Raw genomic sequence first — 19,047 nt, forward strand, 5'->3', positions numbered from 1 at the left:
CCCTCGTTCCCCTGAGGAGCCGACTGTGTCTTACGATGACAGCCAGTGTCAGCTGTACATTGTGGAGGCTCCTATCTAGGGAAATGTGAGAGGCATTTTAGCTTATCAGTGTAGCTATTCCCCCTCCTTATGTTCTCAAGGGGGCTCTTAATTGCAAAGCAATGCATGTAGTTCACAATGTTAATAAAAACTCTGCCAAAATTGTTGAGAGATACAGGAATGTTAAATGACATCATACAAGGTGCCAGGGTTTATGCACAAACATAAATAATTATCACCAATTTTAAATATTTTTCCTCAATTAGTAAACATGAAAATACTGCTGTATATGTGTGTATATATATAAATAGCATTTTTTGTAGGCGTCTGCTAGTTGTACAGCATTTTTAAGAAAAGAAATGCACAATTCTGAGCACATTCGTTAATGTGTTTTTCTCCTGGCTGCTCCATTGGTTTCCTCAGCCTTTTCTATGCCCTGCCCACATTCTCAGCTGGCAGAACAGAGGGGGCAGCTGTGGGCATGGGCATGTGGGGCAGGAAGCTCTTGACCCTAAATGATAACTATTTGTCTGTTGTAGTCAACTTACAATAAATCTGAGCATGCCAAAATTTTTAGCCATTTTAAAATTCGTCCACCTAACTGACTTCAGTTATCAAATGCACACTTACGTAATAGTTAAATGGTTGCAACAGTGGGAAAACCCTGCTTTTTATGTCCGAATTATCAAAATAGATAATTTATTTCTACCTCTTTAACCCTGTGCCTTTACTGGCTTTTAATGCTTATCAGAAATTCATCACATTCTGCTAGTTTTAGGAAATGTCACCAGTATGAATCATTACTGGGTGCAGTGGCTTTCATGATGCTGCCTTGCACAGTGTTGTGCTTATAATATTATTTTAATGCATCTACTTCACAGCAACAAAATTTCAATACCTGTAAGGTTTTAAGGACAAATAACTTGCAGTTCCTTTTTGCATACAAAGGTAATATCAAACCCTGTAATTCTTCAGTAATTGTGAACTCTGGAAGAAGAAGAGACAGATAAGCAGAAATTCTCGTGGTGGAGATGAAATCTTGGATAATATTTGTAACATGAGCTAAGCAGTTATGTTCAGAAGCCTAATACAAGACATCTGCACAGACTACTAAGAAAATTTATTGGGTTTTTAATATTTACTACATTTGTAAAGCTCTTGTAGGATAAGTGACCAGATTTAAATTTTAGCTTACATGTGGATTTAATACTCAGATATGTTAGTGCTTTTGTAATTTTCATATGGAGTGCTGTATTTCAAGTATATCACTAATTCTTCCTTTTCAATATAATTTGAACAATTCACAACTACTTCACGTTTATTTGTCAAAATTATGATGGAAGGAGGTTCTTGTGCTGGTTGAATTCACTATGTTGTTAGTATGTTAGCTATGTTTTGATCTGCATGTGGCTTAAGCTGTGTGTTTATGTCCCTATTCAGTCCTTGAGAGCAGAAAATAGTTGCTTTCAGTTGGGTCACGTCTAAGATTTGTTTTTCTGTGCATCTCTGTGCCAGCAGAAGACACATGGAATAATCATCAAAAAAAAGGTGCTGGAGGAGGAGTAATACATTCATGTTGCCTGAAAGTACTTTGTAGTTTCAACTCAGGCTGTATGCATGGCCCAGCAATGGGCAAACCTGTGCAGCAAGATGTGTAGCCATCCTGAGGAACATGTCAGATTGTAGGGACATCATAGTGACCCAGTCTCAGATTTTCAAATATGGATTTGAAGTGTAGATTTTTAAATTGAACTCGGTACACTCGGGTGGTATAATACAAAACTTTTGTTTGTTTTGGTAATGAAACTATGGTTTAATTTGGCAACTGCTTTCTTGTTCTTCTGTCTCTCAAGCCTTGTGCATTCTTGAAAGCAGTGGACTCTCCTGAGAAGCTTCCAGAAAGGGTGTTCAGTAGCTCTGTCACTGTTTGCTCTGGCTAGTAGATATATGAAAAATGGGCGAAGAAACCTATTTTTTTGAGAAAACAAATAAGAATGCTGAAATGCTTAGTTATAGGTATGTATGTGTGTATTTATATAATATATGTTTAATATATGTATAATATATATTATATATACGGAATTTGTGAACTAGAAAATCAAGGGTTTAATTTTTTTTTTATTCATTGCTGTTCTTCTGAGACTGGCAGGTGCTCCTGGTCTTGGCTCAGTTATGGTCTGTATTTGCCAATTGTAATCTTTTAATCGTGATCCAACAACAGTGCTTTAACAAGAATCTATATAATCTCTTGTTTAATAACACGTACTAGTGTTTCTTTTGATCTTATCAGCCCAGAGATTGCTTCAGACTTGCTGGCAGAAAAAAAATCAGGAGCCTCTAACAGCTGAGTGTTGTAGGTGTAGCTGAACTGGCCCTGTGCCCAATAAATGCCTGACAAATTGTTTTCAGCATTTTCATGAAGCCTATAAATTTTAAAGCAGCAGCAATGTTGCTTCAAAAGTTATTTAATTTCAACTAGGAAAATAATCATTATATGGATGACCATGGGTATGACAAGAGTTTTCACCATTGTTTTTGATAGCTCATGAAATTCTCCCCAGATATGCTGTATTTCACTTAGAGAAGGAGATAAGGTGTTACAAAGATTTTCATTTGACAGGATCAGCTATAGAAAGAAGGTAAAAACCTTACATCCCTTGAAATTACTGGAGAGATATGGCTCCATTTCAGGATTTCCAGTTGGCTTTGGGATTGCTAGAAGTTTGAGCTTGGTGGAGGACAACCACCATTTTCTCTAAGTCCTTATGCTTTCATACAAAACCAGATAACCTATTTTCAACATAAAACATCTTTGTTTTAAAAACTTCATTAATGGCATTTCTGTGCAGGAACTGTGTGACTTCTTTAATAAGCAGTGGCAACACTGAGAATGGAATAGCTCATTTTTACTGCTTGCTGCAATTCTTAGGAATTGAGGAGTATTCCTAATAGAAAAATAAGGGATATTATAAAGAGATTTAAATGGAAATTAAAAAATAAAAAGTAAATCACAATTCCTGATAAGTATGTAAAAGAAAAGAGACTCCATATGACTTCACAGTAACTAGACAGTTCCAACCCAGCAGGTACAGATAGTAATGTTGGATGGTGGTGTCATGTGTTCTGTTACAGCTGTTGGATCTTGGACTCAGAGTTTCTGTTCCAGATCTGTACGTGCTTGAAGAAAAACAGAGCACTTTGCATTCCCCCTTGGCTCCTTCTCTCTCCCCGGGGGATTGAGAAATAAGGATCTTGTGGTTCAGTGTAGAAATGGTCATTGAAAAGACCCTGGCCTTGTTTAAAGCGCTGTTTGGTGCTCTAAGGTGCCATCTGTAATACAGCACTGGCCTTGGAGAGAGGAGCAAGGGACTCGGACATGAAGAGCTGGAGGGTTGCAGGAGGGCCGAAGCTGCTGCAGGATTTGGGAGTATGTTTTTCCTTCAGTCTTCACAATATTTTCACTACAGCTTTAATAAATCATTTGACAGACCTGAAGTATATATTTTATTCAATACTGAAATTTAAATAAAAATAACAGATTCAGAAGCTTTTCTAAAGTGTGTAGAAATGCATGTTTAAGTATTTATAATGCATTTGTTTTAGAGATATTTATCATTAATACTATTTTTATGAATCTGATGCTGCAGGAGACCATAAATCATCCAGTTGGATACTGATCAATAGTGACTGGTGAATCTCATCACCAACTGCATCAAGTGTACACAAACCAGTCTAATCACATTTTATTAATTAATCTTGGTCGCCATAGAAAAAGTTGCCATTTTACTAGTCTGAGTTGCACAAGACTTCGGGTTCTAGCTGTCATTTGAGTTTTTTCTACAAAATTATGGAATCGTTTTGTTCTTATGGACTGGTACTCTAGTCACCTCCCTGTCTTCTCTTGAATAAGCTGAAACCATTGAGATTCCATTGGCTTTAGTTTTATAGCGAATAGTGTAACCTGGGCATTGAATTTCTTTATGCATCTGCCTCTCCTGGTGTTGTTTAGCTTACTAACTGGTGGGAGTAGAGTTGTGCTCTGGAGAATCTGCTGTACTTGCCCAAAAAGAACATCAGCCTAAGAAGCGGGGAACGAGTGACCTCCACAAGTGATTTTTACTTACTTGGGACAGTGAACAGATAAGTGGATAGGATAGGATAGGATAGATAGATAGATAGATGGAACCAACAATGAATAGATAGTTCTTCCCTCTGTAGAGATGAGGAGAACTGCTTCAGTGCTCAGGAAAGCCCTTTGCCAAACCCATTTGTAATTTGCTGATGTAATCTTTTGTTAAGTGGCTGTTTTGGCCTTCCTTTCCATGGTGTCCTTGTAAGTGCTGTCCATGGCAATAATCTCAGAGGTAAAGCTGATACTCTTGGCACCTCCTGGGTTTTGGGCTGAAGTTCCCTTTTAGTCCCATATAGGTGACAATGTAACTGTCACATGGGAACTGCTGTCTTAGCTGATGGTGACTAATTCCATCAGGGAACTGTTTACTGGGATAATTTCTTGCCTGAGGCGTTAAATAATGGTAAAAAGTAACTATATTAGTAAGAGTGATCATCAGATAAGATTTTAAGAGGTTGAATGTAAGGTGATGTAGCTCCTGCGTTTATGTGAGTTCTTTTTGGTTTCTTTGGTGTCTTTTGATATGACTTCTGGTTATCTGTGTAGTTCCTCCGAAAGACTGTGATTTCCATCCGTTTTGACTACTAGAAAATTACAGAAAATTGCATGCCTTTAAAACTAGCTATTTTGTTATTGGAAGAGGTTAATCAATGTATTTCATTGACAGTTTGTTCGTTAGGATGTTATATAATGTGCAGGTGGAAAAGATATATTCCATACATATATATTTTCTGGGTCATGGAGTACAAGACCATTACATTAATCTGAATGGCTAGTTCCATTATTTTAATTTGTTTTGTTTTTCTTATAAAGGGGTTTGCTTAAGAGATAATCTTAATGATAATAATTGTAGAAAACACTTTATTAAAGGTAATAGCACACCTTGAAATAAAATTTTGGAGCTGCAAGCAAGTGTAGCTTTGGGGGCTTTGATGCTTTGGTTTGTATTAGATTAATTAATATGTGTGGAAAAAAACAGAATGGCTTTTGGGTACAACAAATCATTCTTCATGTCTGAAGTAGGGGTAAATTAGAAAAATAGATTGTGTAGTCAAAAGTCCCATGGAGCATCTCCCTGGTATGATACTAGTACAGTTACCATGCTACTATTCAACTGTGTCTATAAAGGTGAGAGGGGTTTATAACCTCTAGCAGCAGAGATAGCAGTAAACTCTTCTGTGGATGAATGTCTTTATTTTAAGGAAAAAAAAAAGCATAATAGTTGGGGTTTTCTGCATCATATATTTTAAGAGTAAAAATTTGTAACCAACTGCACAAAGTTCCTAGTTATATATATATCCCAGTTATATATCTTGTAACTTTGGAAGAAATTGGCTCAAGTATTATTTACTGAAGGATCTTATTTAAACTGGGCTTTTAATTTTCCATGGTTTTTATCACTAAACCTTTCCGCAGACAGACTTTAGCTGGCAGTTCAGTTTTCTGTAGCACATAGCCTCTGGGATCTAGGAGGAGTAGTGGTAACTTTGTTTTTATCAAGTGTAGCTGTAGGTCTTGCATACATTGCAAAGTGGTTGATCAGGAAGGCGATGGTTTTCAGGCTTTATGAATGCACTGGAAGTCAAGTGTTATGTGCCAGTGGTTGAAGCTGCTTTAGGTCTTCTGTGAGTTGGTAGTAGCACTATGCAGTGTTGAGCTGTAGCTCCAACACTCTGGAGTTGCTCTCCAGCACGCTGCTTCTACCAGCTAATATCACTGATCTGCTCTTTTACCTCCTCCTGTCTTCATTAAATAGATTACGAGTACCTTCAGTGCTTTTCCTTTTAATTACAAGGTCTGTGTTCCTTTATCACAGACTTCAGTCCTATTCTTTACTCTGGCTGTAGGGGAGAACCAGCAGCCTCCAATCAGAGACCTTTTGTACCCCAGGAAATCTGACTATAATGGAAATGCTTAAAGAAAATGCCCATAACCTCAGAATTGAGTAATGTGTGGGAAAAGCCTGAATACACAAGACTCAAGTAGTTTTGATAGTTTTAGCAGTGTTATTTTTCCTTTCTTTGGGCCAAGATTTTTATCTGGGTGAGAGGGCAGGTCATTTGTGAGCTGCTTCTACTGGTGTTACTGGGTCTTCTGCTGTCAGCAGGGCAAGTGGTAACCACTTTCACCCAGAGCTCTTTGTTTCGTGCTCAGTGCTGGGTCTGCCGGATGTCACTTCCTGTTGCTGATTATATGAGGGCTAAACTTTCTTGGAAAAAAATAAATACTGGCTTTGTCAGCCAACAGAGATCTGGAAAAAAAACTTCATTTTGTCAGCAAATTTCCTTTTAATTTTTATTTTTTTATTAAGATTTAGCATAGCACAGTAAAGTATAATGTAATGAATTAAATTGAAGTATTCACATACCAAATATGCTAACCTGTCCTGGAGCATAAGGATTTTTCCTTGTAACCTATGGGCATCTCTTCATAGCTGTTAAAATATTTAGGGCATATCATTCTCATTAGCAACATGCAGGTTTTCTGCTTGTATCTGTTTCTTCAGCTGGAAAGTTTCAAGGTCTGTATGTTGCCAAGTACATTGTGTTGGTCTTCCATTGTAAATCAAAAAGTAATGGACTCTGCAAGAAAAATCCCAGGAGAGACATCTGCTCACTGGAGTAGAAGTCTTAAATTCACTTAATATTTAGAAGTATATTTCTGTAGTAGGCCTTAGTATTTTCTTTTTTTAAAAAATATAATTATTTTAAAAACAAAAATAGATATTGCATATTGTACTGAGGATATTGCAAAAAAATTCTAGAACAGGGGAAAAGTTTAAAAAAGGCTTATTTTGAAAATAGCTTAGATTTGGAGCACAATGATAATTTTTCTTCTGTTTCTGCCTTATTTGTGCCATGATAAGGCAGTGTTTGGACTTTCCATATGGGGCTGTGAATTTAATGTAGAAGAGTCTGGGTCTTGTTTACTGTCCTTCAGTTGAGTAAATATTGGAAAGACCCTGTCAAACGTGCCCAAAGCATTTCTTGGATATGATTGCCTCTACTGATCTTAAGCATCTCTAATAAAGGAGATTCCACAATCTCACAGACAGCTTTGTTCTGGTGTACCACTACCCTGGAGAGAGCTCTTTCTATTATCTAACCAATGCTTTATTTGCTGTAGATGTAACTCTGCCTTCCTCCTTCTGTACTTGATGAGACAGGTTTATCAGTATATGATAATTATATTAAAATAGTTCTCATATTCATCACTAACTACTTCTTTTATAATTTCAGCAATTTTCCAACAGTTGTACCGTACAGGCCATTTATTTCCATTATGATCTTCTGGACTGCTTTGTTTTGTCAGTGCTTTTCTTTAATAGTGGTGCTCCCAACACTGATGTCGCTAGCATGAGATTATTAGTGTAGCGTCTTGCCTTTGGTTCTGAAAGTCTTTAGTATTTTACAATGCTCTCTACAGCATTGCATTATATGTGCCTTCTTACTTGTGACCTGTGGAATTTTTGTACTCTTGTATACATACATACATACTCCTTATACTCTTGCCTACACAGTTGTTTCTTGGTTTTATGTATGTGATTTCTCCTGCCAACTACTTCATATGCATTTTAATTGAATTTGATTGTGTTGGCTTCAGGCAATTAAATCACTTTCCATCATTTAAATCATTGTTGAAGAGAGAGGCAAAACCTCTTTAGTGACTTCACTTAAATGCTTTTTAGTTTGATGATGAGCTACTAGCTATGATAGTTTTCTTCTGCAGTGTTTTTGAGCAGCCCTGTGCACACTTACTTAATTAGCATAAGCGACTGCGATCAAGGTGTGTTAAAATTAGGAAAAATTACACCTGTTTCCTTAAATTATCTGTCATAAAAGAAAATTCCACTAATTTTAATTCTTTATTGTTGGTTGTTTCTTATCTTGTTATCTAGCTGGTTATAAGCTGCCTGTGTCATATGATATATATTGCAGTATGGTTGTAGATACTAGAAGTGGTCTGATTGATGGTCTAATATTCCCTGAAATTCTCATTTACAAAAGTTGGTATCAGTTCCTGCTTCCCCACCTGCCCAAGGTCATCCACATCTTAGATTTTTCAAGGAACATTTTTAAGTTCTGCACAACATCTGGAAATTATAGAGGTTGATTAAACAAGGCCTTCAGTATTTTTAGTTTCTAGATTTTGCTAAATGGAATATGGGTTATAGACAAAATTATGATGTGGGTTGAAAACTGGCTGAACTGAACTTGCAGGCGAGGAGGGCTGTGGTCAGCAGCACAAAGTCCAGCAGGAGACTGGTCACTGGTGGGTGACCCCAGCAGGTCATACTCGGGTCAGCAGCGTTTTTATTAATGACCTGGAGCCAAGAGGCTTCACCCTCAGCAGCTTTGTAGGTGATACAAAACTGGGAGGAGATATTGCCACGCTAGGTGGTTGTGCTGCCAACCAGAGGGATCTCCACAGGCTGGAGAAATGGCCACATGGGAACCTCATGAGGTTCGAGGGCTGAGTCATGGCTATGGTGAGAAATAGCCCCAGGCACCAGTGTATCCTGGGGACATTGGAAAGCAGCTTTCCAGAAGAGAATAGAGGATCCTGGTGGGCACCAAGCTGAATATGAGCCAGCAAAGAGCTCTTCCAGCATAGGAGGCCACTACCAGCAGGTTGAATAAGGTGATGTTTCCCTTCTACTCAGTGCTGCTGAGACACGTCTATAGTGTTGTGTCCAGTGCCTATGTTCCCAAGCTGAGAGAGCTGCAGTGCTTTAGCCTGGAGTACAAAGAGGTCAGAGGGCATCTTAATGATACATCTAAATACTTGTTAGATTATGATCAAACTTACTGGGGGGAAAAAAAAGGTAAAAAAGGAATAAAAGAAAAAAAGACAAGAAAAGGACTGTTTAAGTGAAGTAAGTCTTTTTAGTATGCAAAGACATACTCGTTTTGTTTAGTTTCGTTTTGTTTATTGTTTTGTCACACCCCCCTCACTCCCCCCCCCATCATCCAGAAAACTGGTTCTTTGCCATTTCTCACTTATATCCCAATACTGTTGCTCAGGCTGTCAAGCTGCCTTCTCCCTGCATCTCCAGAATAACCTCCAGAGAACTGATGGTTGTTTGACTGATCAAATACATTTTGACCTTCAGAAGATTAGGGCAGATCTTTTTGAGTAGAATTTATGTTTAAAAACAAGTCTGCTTGTCTGCTTTTGCTGCTAGTTTGAAATGAAATATTCCATTACCCTCATGAAATATACCTTTGCCCTAATGATTTTGTATAAAATTATTTCAGATGTTCATATTTTTGATGCAGATTAATAAAGTATAATAGTACTGATGAAGGAAAAGGGAAAAGTGGGTAGTTTACACAGCAGGTGTTATAATGTCTCAAGTGACCTAGTTTTAAGTCACATGTCAGAGGGCTTAGAAAGGGAAACGGTGTCATTTGTAAGATTTTTTTTTTTCTCTGAAATTCATTGTAAAGATTTCCTATGCAAATTTTTGTCACACTTTCTGATCTGTTTTAACACACAGCAGCCTCCTGTTCTATGTGTTTATAACCTTCTAATTTACACCTCTGCCACCTCTTCCATTTCTTCTCACATAAGATGTCTGTATCCTCTCATGATGAAAACTTCTTCAACCCTTGAAAATAGGTGCAAATATTTTCCAAAAGACTTGCAATATTTCTGTAAGGATTTTGCCTCCTAAATGACGGTGTAAATATGGGCCAGTATATCTAGAACAAAACAATATTTTCTTACTTGTGAGTTGTACCTGGCAAAGATGAAGTGGATTAAGGCAGATTTTCTTCAGCATTTGTATGTCCCTGTGCAGGTGATAAGGAGAAGGTAACAGCTCTAAGTCCCAGCAGAGAGGATGGCAGGAGCAAGTAGGATGTTCCCCTCATTGCTGGAGAGCTTCTAAGTTTGCCCAATGACTCTTGTATGAGCAAACTGATGATACAGAGCAAGATAGGATTGCTTCAAGTGACCTTAGCACTAAGGCAAACAATTAGAAAGGGTGCTGTTAATTTGGAATAGAATTATCTACTCTCAAACTTGCTGGAAAGCAGTTCAGCACAAGCAGCTGTCTATACAGATGTTTTAAACACCATGCCTTTTAAACTGGACCTAGCAGTATGATATTTGAATAAATCACAAAAGCAAAGATTGTTAAAATATGATATTTAAATTTCAGTTCTAATATTTTATTGTTTAAATTCTTTTGCTTTATAATTATTTTATTACTTGATCTTTTATTACTTGGTCTTAGATGCTTCTAACTGGTGCCATTTGCTGTGTCCCTTGTCCCACTACCCTGGTTTGTCTTTCAGTTTGTGAGCGTCTACAGGAATCATTCAAAGTCCACTAGAAAGTAGGCAGTTCTTTTTGGTAGACTCAGACAAGCTTTCATTCTGGCCCCTCGAGCATGTAAATAAAGTATAGCTTTTATAGTAAAAGTTATAAAAATCTTCATGATCCAGAACAAGCAGTAGTAGTGTGTTATGTAATAACACTCTTTCTCCTTCTTGTAGGTCCTTTTGTTCTGCATCACAGCTGCTCTGTTCATGTTCTTCTTCAGGTATGTTGCTGATGTAGCTATTTGTGTTGTAAAAATGTTTTGAATAGTATTTCTTAGAGCTGCTGGTTTTTTGTATTCTTCTCTATATTCTTCACTCAGGCTGAATTGACTGAAGTGCTTCAATGGCATCATCCAGTACTGTGAACATAATTGGGCTAAAAAGGGAAATGTTGAGTCTTCTGGAGAATATATTGATTACTTTAAGGAGTTTCATCTCCTAAGTTAGACCCTGGAGATCTAATATAGTGTGAAAACAGCTAAAATCTGCTTTTCATGGCTCTTTTTAAGAGCTCATGGCAGATCACATTTTCTCTTCTGGTACAAATAGAGGAGAGCAGAAAAAGCTAATTTTGTGGTCTTAAATAATACCAAATATTTTACTTGTGTGCAGGTGTAACTATCTTCTTTCAATTTTAGAATAAACTTGTTTCACATGTTTTCACAAGTTATGAATTGTATTCATGTTTTAAAACTTGCAGTAGTGGGAGGTGAATGAGACACTCCTTTTAATGACTTGTTAATCTTTCAATTTGCAATATATATGTATGTAATTTCTTACTTCCCTTTAAATACCAGACCTCTCAAATTTTCTTAATTATATCTCGAATTGGAAAGTTGCTTTTTAAAATGACCTTTGACTACAGCCCTTTGACTTAGAATTTTCTGCGGCATGCAGTCATCTATGGTTCTTCAAGCTGTATGATCCCCTGGTAATTGCAAAACTCTGGAAGCTGCAGCTTGTTTTTCATAATTCCATTACTTACGGATATTGGCCAAGAACAGTCTGTGGATAGAAGAGGGCTGTTAATTTAAGGGCTTCGATAGAAGCATTCCTCCTTTCATCTATAACCTATTAAGAGCCTTGCATTGGCAGTCTTCTTGCTTTATTTTCTTCTATGTCCCTGAGTTAAGCCATAACAGTCTCTGAGAATTTGACTTGTGAGGTTGAGGTTAGACACCTGTCTGCATGAATGCTGGTCCAACAAACTCAGAGCACTGAAACTCTGGTCAAAACTATAAATGTTGTATGATCTTGAAGGAAGCTAATTGTCTCCTATCGATGCCTTTGGTAATGAAGTGGTGTTTTGGAGAGAACCTGCAAGTTAAATCACAGAATCCTAGAACAGTTTGGTCTGAAAGGGAGCTTCAAGGTCACCTAGTTCCACCACCCTTGCCATGAGCAGAGCCATGTTCCACTGAACCAATGCTCAAAGTCCCATCAGCCTGGCCTTGCACATTTCCACAGAGACGAGTCAGGAAAATCATTCTGGTGACTCACCACTACATGGCATATTACAGTAAAGAATTTCTTCTTAATATCAAATCTGAGCCAACTCCCTTTCACTTTGAGGCCAATACCTCATCCTATCACTACATGCCCTTGTAAAAACTCCCTCTCCAACTTTCCTGTAGCCTCTTTGGAGGTGAGAACTGACACAGAGCCCAGATATATTTTGTGGATTTTTCCCTGACCTGACATAGAAACACTGGCAGTTGAATGGGCTCCACTCCAAACCACTTTCTCTCCTAAAATAGTGACTCTATGCTAAGGCTGATGGAATATCCTATTGAGCAATCATCAACAGCATTTGATTCCTTTCGTCTTTGTGTTTTAACAGTGGAACTAAAACAGAGACTCAAGTTTAGTTTAATTATTGGAAAAAAAAGATCTATTTGTAAACACCAATGAATATGCTAAGACGGGTTTGTCAAAAATAATTAGCACAGGCTAGTTTTTGAGGATTTTTTTTTCCTTGGTGTCTTATGAGTAGGACTTCTTTACAGTGTGCTACTTTCCTAAAGAAACCAGGTATAGATGGGTCTGGGTGAAAATACTTCTGGGTACGCACAGAGTCTGGTCAACTGCTCAGGGAGAAGAGACAGCGGAGAGGGCACTTAATCAGGCCTCAGAGTTGTCCATTTGTCTGGACTTGCTGTGACTGTGAGCTGGTGGCTGTCTGAATCAATATGTGAATTAACCATTGATGCCCTTCAGAAAGATTTTGGACAGCCTTGGAACAATCCTGTGTGGAGTCTGAGGGAAGGCAGTCTTCCTGTCTCTGTTGTCATCTAAAGCAGAAAGTAATTGAGAGAGTCATTAAATTACATTTCCTATTTAATGGCTTGAAATCCCTTCAGCCTTTTTCTTAATCATAAGTGGATCAAACTGACAAAATCACATTCATACTTTGGAATAAACATTTTATTCAAAGTCAGATCTGTTTGGCTTGTAGAATATATACCTGTTGACTATAAAACGCTGTTTACTCTTAACAAGCATTCACTGATTTAAAAACCAGAAAATTCTCTTTTGCATTGTGCTTAACTTGTTCCCAGAGTGGCCTTTTGTCCTTTCCACCCAACTAAAATTTCAACAAAGGTACTGAGAGCAGTAGCAGCCATGGTCACCAAGATCATATAAAATGTCTTTCATTATTAAAGATAAAACAATAATATCTCTATGGTGTAATTTGAAGCTTAAAACCTTTCTAAAAAGAGACTTAATATAAGTCTGCCTCTATACCATGAAAGTCTGACTGATGCTTGGGATTCAAATGTTGCATGGAATAAAAGCAAAGTAGTCTTTTATTTTCTGAGTTCATATAAACTGCATTTCCTGAGGTTATCGGGTTGTCTGATCTTAAAAATTATTACTGTCCCTAGTAGGTGGCCCTGGTTGGCACTGCATTCCTGACAGCTCCAGGTTTAAGTAAATTTGGCTGCTATTTCTGCTCCAGGTAGTTTTGAGCTGAATAATTTTCCTTGCACAGCTTGTACTGTGATGCATGGTAGCTGCATTGGACTGAGCCAGTGGTGCTGATTGGGAAAGCATTGGAGAACAGAGATGCTGCACAGCATTCACATGGACTTTGGTCATTTTTAAGGGACTGCATACCAGCATGACTTTAGGTGATCTTAACTGAATCTAGGGGATTAAAAGTTATCTGAGTTGGAAAGTTTAAAACTGTTTTCTTTGTGGAAGAATTGAGATATGTTCTATAGATCACACAGCTTCCAGGGTAGCTTTCAGGTTACCAGGTTAATAGCAGCCTGGAAAGTTGAGTTTACATAGTGTTGCTTCTGGAAGGCCAGTGCTCTGGTTGATAGTTATCCATTAAAAGACAAAAATCTAATATGGCACTTAATTGTAACATGATGATACCTCTCCCGTGAGGTGGGTGTCTTCCTACCCACTCCTACTGTTGCAGGAAATACTGCTGTAACAGATGTATGAGTCTTGGTCTATGGAAGCATAGGCATTGTTCTTCTTGATTTATTTGAATAATTATTTTTCTATTATATTGGTTGTCTTCAGTATCTCACTATAATCTCTGTCTTATATTGTTTTCTAAATAAATTCTGTATTAATGGTCTGCTGATGAGGTAGGATTTTCATACTAGTTGAAAATGTCACCAAGCAACCTTGATATTTATCACTGGAGCTTCCCCCAAATTCTGTTGGGCTGTTCAAACATTATTGCATCTGCTACAGGACAAGAAAAAGGAGGTGCTAAATCTCAGGAGTAAAGAAGTGAGGTTACAGAACTGAAATGATAGAAGGAAAAACCTGGAATAATTACTCCAGAATACTTGAAGTGAGAGGAGAGTCAGAGTGAAAGGTAAATTCAGAAGAGCAACATACAAAGGAAGACAGTAGGAAGAAGGAAGGAGAGAGTGACCAAAGAGAAGAAAAAAAAAAGGTCATGTCAGGAGACAGGAAAAAATAGAAGAATATACTAGGAAAAAAGCAGCTGAAATGCAGATGATAGGTTTACAAGCAACAGAGTTATATTTACAGACAGAGGAAGCATATTTTCGTGCAGTACTTTTTTATTTCTTCTCTTCCATCCTTGTCTTGTGGTACTTTTCTTCTAACTTGGACCTCTGTTTTTTCTCAAAATGCTTCTGCTCCGCTCCACTGGAAGTGGTGAAATTAAGATGAGTTACTCATTTGTGGATAGCTGTAGTATACACAGTATAGCAGAATTTGACATGTATATCTAATTCACACGTATAGGCAGAAACAGGATTGTTTCCCTTCCACCCATATTTGCCTAAGAGTCTTAGATGCAGAAGTGTGTCAGGGGAGAGGAATGTTCTCATATCTGTAGGATATTATCCGTAGGAATTAATTTTTAGGTGATACTGAACTCCACTGAGTGTTCACTACTTACTCAAAGAACCCAGTACTTAGTGGTGTCATCTGATGTTGTTCTGTCATCATGTTATGAGTAAGACTTCTTCACAGTGCTACTTTCCTAAAGAAACCAGGTATAGGGGGGTCTGGGTGAAAATACCTCTGGGTATGCACAGTCTGGCCAACTCTACTTCCATTCAGGGAGAAAAGACAGCAGAGAGGTCACTTGATCAGTCCTCAGAGACCATTCTTAAAGTGTTTTGTAATAAAAGTGCACTTTAATGCTTCTAATTGTGTTTTAAATTGCAGTTTGCATTGAATTAAGTTTGTGGGTAGAAAGGTTTTGATTATACCATGGTTTCATGCCATCTTATTTCAGTTTGAATAATTCGTGGTACTGTCCAGAATACTCTTCTAGATTAATTATATAGAAATGAAGAAGCAGGAGAGATTTGACAATGTGTAAAATATGTATTTGTAAAACACAGTGAAATTGTTTTTTTAGTAGCAGTTTCATTTTGGACAATATACAAGGGATTTTTTTTATAAGGGTGATGCAATGGCTGTGCATTTTTGTGCTTGAAGAAATCCACTTATAAAACTTACAATCTCTGTACAATAAATGAACACCTACATAGAATTCCTATCCATATAAACTTAGAAAATCCAGAAATTTGAGTGTATATGTGTTGGCAGACTACAGTACTGGTTGCTATAGTAGTTAATCCTTAGACCATATACTACCAGCTTATAATATGCACATGTTAATTCATCTGCTGTGAACCTTAGAAAGCAAAGCTCCACCTATGAGCTGAAACCAGCTATTAAGGGAAGCTGAATGTTTCTGATGATTGATTGATCATGAGATGAGGATGAAGGCTGCCTTCTCTAGAGATAAATGCTAAAGTGGTTTTTTCTGAAACAGTAATTTCAGACAATCCAAGGTTACTGTGATTTCACAAAGCAGGACGTGTTTTTCATAACTCAGGATTTGCATAGCTCACAACAGAAAGTTCTTGATCTCTTAATGCCGTTTATATGTTATGTGCTGATTAAAAATGGTTAGTGAGAAAAAAACACCTAAGAAATGCAGATGCAGTGCATATACTGCTACTAAAGTAGAGTACTGAAACTTGTGTAAAGACACTGAAAACCTTTGAGAAAGGTTCTTTTGTTCATAGAGTCCTTTATGCTATCTCATTAAAGAAATTCTAGCTTCCCAAATTACAGCTATTTGCTCTTCTTTCTCTGTGAAACACATATCCTGTAATTTATTCAGTATTTTCGACATGATATTTCAAAGTGCCTTTATTTTCTTTTAAAAATGTGTGGTACCAGTGCCATGTTAGTCTCTGGTTTAATCACCTAAACTGCCTTCTGTGCTGAAGCAACTGCTTGAAAGATATTTTTGCCTTATAATTCTACTTTGATTCTACAGTAGAAGCAACAAGGTTGACAGTCTGAGTTGCTGTTATATGGATTTAATATGAAATAATTTTCCCCTTTCTTATAAAGATTATTTTGGAGCCTTTTCTATTTGCTGTAGAATTACAGGAGTGCATTAAAAGTCCTCTGCTGTTGAATTATTATGTAATAAATCAGAAGAAAAAAACAGATGAGGATTTTTTTTCCCCATGTTTATATGTTTTTTACTATCCCTATATAAACATCTCAAAGTTAGTGATTCAAAGCCTTGTTTTGGTAAATGTCATGAAACTTGATTTCTGAGGTATTTTGGATGACCTGGTGAGTAGATGAAAACATCCAGCCTCCTAAGAAATGCTATAAATATCAGTTTGCTTTATTTAGTGTGAGCAAAAGTAGAACATGGATTGCAGGACGGGGTTGGGGATGAGAAGATAACCTTCTGGATTAACTCAGGCACTTCTGGCAGAGACCTGCTGCTGGACTTGCACAGACTGGGTTCAAATATAAATATGGGTAAAGGTGAGATCATCTATGTTCTGTTTACCAACAGAATAAAAAGTGAAAAAGGATTTTTACTTTTTTTGCTTTCATGAAACATCTTTTTTGTTCTCTCATAGTGTTCTAGCAGACTTCCACTGCATTTTAGTTTTGCTTTTTTTTTTTTTTTTTTTGTCTCTTAGGTCTTGCTGTGCCATATTTTGGGTATGGCTTGAAGGGAAATTTTGTGGTCTGCTGAGTTTTGTGGAGCTGTGGTCTGAACTCTTCTACATTCACAGGAGAGGGAGACTGATCTCCTCAGGCTAATGCTGGACATAAACATGTAGTTCAGAAATGATAAAGATGAATTTTAAGCATATTTTTATTATTGCAAGAATTCGAGATTTTTAGGTTTTCATACAGGTAAGAAGCATATCTGGACCTAGAGATCTTACAAAAAAAAAGTGTATTTAGGGTGAAAAACTGTCCAGCAGGATTAAGTGGAGCATCTTTAGTTGGTTTGTGAGCCTCTCCTGACACTTTTGCACCTTTGTCGTTTGCAGTGGCTGCTATACAATATCCATGAGCAAATCCCACTTTTGCAATTTATGTTTTCTCATATTTTCAACTGCAAGTCATTATTTTTCACCTATTCATTTGGGTAGTACTGGAGGAAGAAGACAACAGTGGTATTCATAAAATTGGAAGAAATCCATTTTGAACCCCAACATAGCAACATAGCATAAAGAGAACCTTACAATAATTAGATCTTTTACATGTCTCTAGGGCCTGTTTCCAAGACTCATCTTCAGCTTTAGGCACCTATCTGATTTCAGCTAGGAAATAGGAAGGAAAAATGGGCAAATCGAAGGCAGTTTTCACCTTGTGTAGATTTAACTCATGTTGCAGAGCTTCCTCTCTCTCTAACTGATTATATAGGGGATTGTGCACCAAACTTACTTGTATACTTCTAGGTGGAGTACATCTTGGCTAACATTTTTCTTTAAAGTTACCTAGAGATCCTATTAAAATTATTCTGAGGGATAGTAAATGTTTGGAATTAATGGTATGCTGATTGATATTTAAATGATTTTAAGTTTTTTTCTAACCTTTTCTGCATACATGGCTCATATTGTCTTTTAATTTCTTGGCTTTGATATGAAAAAAATTTACCTTGTATTCTGCTAATAAAGCAAAAAACCCAAAAGGGACATGTGTTTATTGAAGTATTGATTTATATGGGTTATTGCCGAAGTTTTTGGATGGAAATTGCAAGAAAAGGACATCATAGAACAAACTGCTGTCCTGCTTGGAAAAAATATGTGAAACATTTGAAAATTACCTATTAAGTTCTAAACAGAATTATTGTAATTCTTACAGTAATATAAAGTTTAGTAAACTCTGTGATATTTTTAGATCCTTGTCAGGAGGAAAAAGTGAAAGTATTTATAACTTTCTTGTATCCTAGAGATGCATCTTTGGAACTGAAAAGGTTTAAATTTGCCATTATTTATTTGTAGCTTTCAAAATGTACATGCCAATTTGGTAACAGTATTTAAAGTATTGCTTTAAAGTAGAGATTTGTCATGTAATGCTAATTTTATGAAATTTTTTTCTAGTACCTTTTCTTGAGAAAGAACATGTTAACAATATATTCAGTTTAGTGATTAGCATTTAATATTCATGTATGCCCTCTGAATACATGTGTTTGTGATACTGAAATGTTACTAGAACAGACTTAGTCTTAAGATACCAGGAGTTACTGGACTAAGTTAAAACTGAAAATACACTGAGAGAAAACTTCTGACATTTTTGATAATGATCATTGATTGCAAGATGCCTGTTGTATTTCAGTTTCTCCCAAGGAAATACACACCACATCAGCCTTTAATTCTTGTTATTTTATGGTCAGCTGTGGAATGGCTGTCGTGCCAATCCAAGCAATGTCACCATGTCCATGCCTACCCCCAGCAGAGGTGCAGAGTGCAAATCTATATACACCATAGGGAACTAAACCAAACCTGAGAGTCTATACTGCAAGATTCAGGTGTTCCAAGGGACAAGCACATATATATTTACAGTATTTTAAACACTCCTTGTAGTAGTAAGATCAAAGCAACTGTTACCTGGTGTAGCTGTGCAGGTGTCATCTCTGCATCCCCCTGTCCAAGCCAGCAGCTCCACAGTCTCCTGAAAAGCAAGTGAGAGTATAGAAAGGTGAGATAGAGTCACAGTGACAAATGATTAGCATCGCTTTCCCAGAGTTGTGATTGACTGGGAGCA

The 19,047-nt window shown here is 37.1% G+C and overlaps 1 protein-coding gene across 1 annotated transcript in view; it reads left to right on the top strand.

Annotated features, from left to right (window-relative positions):
• The window catches only part of TMEM135 (transmembrane protein 135), a 157,139-nt gene that overhangs the window by 88,539 nt on the left and 49,553 nt on the right, over positions 1-19,047 (top strand). The window contains exon 6 of the mRNA XM_088159340.1: positions 10,675-10,721. Within this exon, the coding sequence (XP_088015466.1) occupies positions 10,675-10,721 (47 nt within the window). The remainder of the gene's footprint in view (positions 1-10,674; positions 10,722-19,047) is intronic.

The sequence above is a fragment of the Sturnus vulgaris genome, chromosome 2 (genome assembly GCF_052056855.1).
Source record: "Sturnus vulgaris isolate bStuVul1 chromosome 2, bStuVul1.hap1, whole genome shotgun sequence".
NCBI classification, from domain to species: domain Eukaryota; kingdom Metazoa; phylum Chordata; class Aves; order Passeriformes; family Sturnidae; genus Sturnus; species Sturnus vulgaris.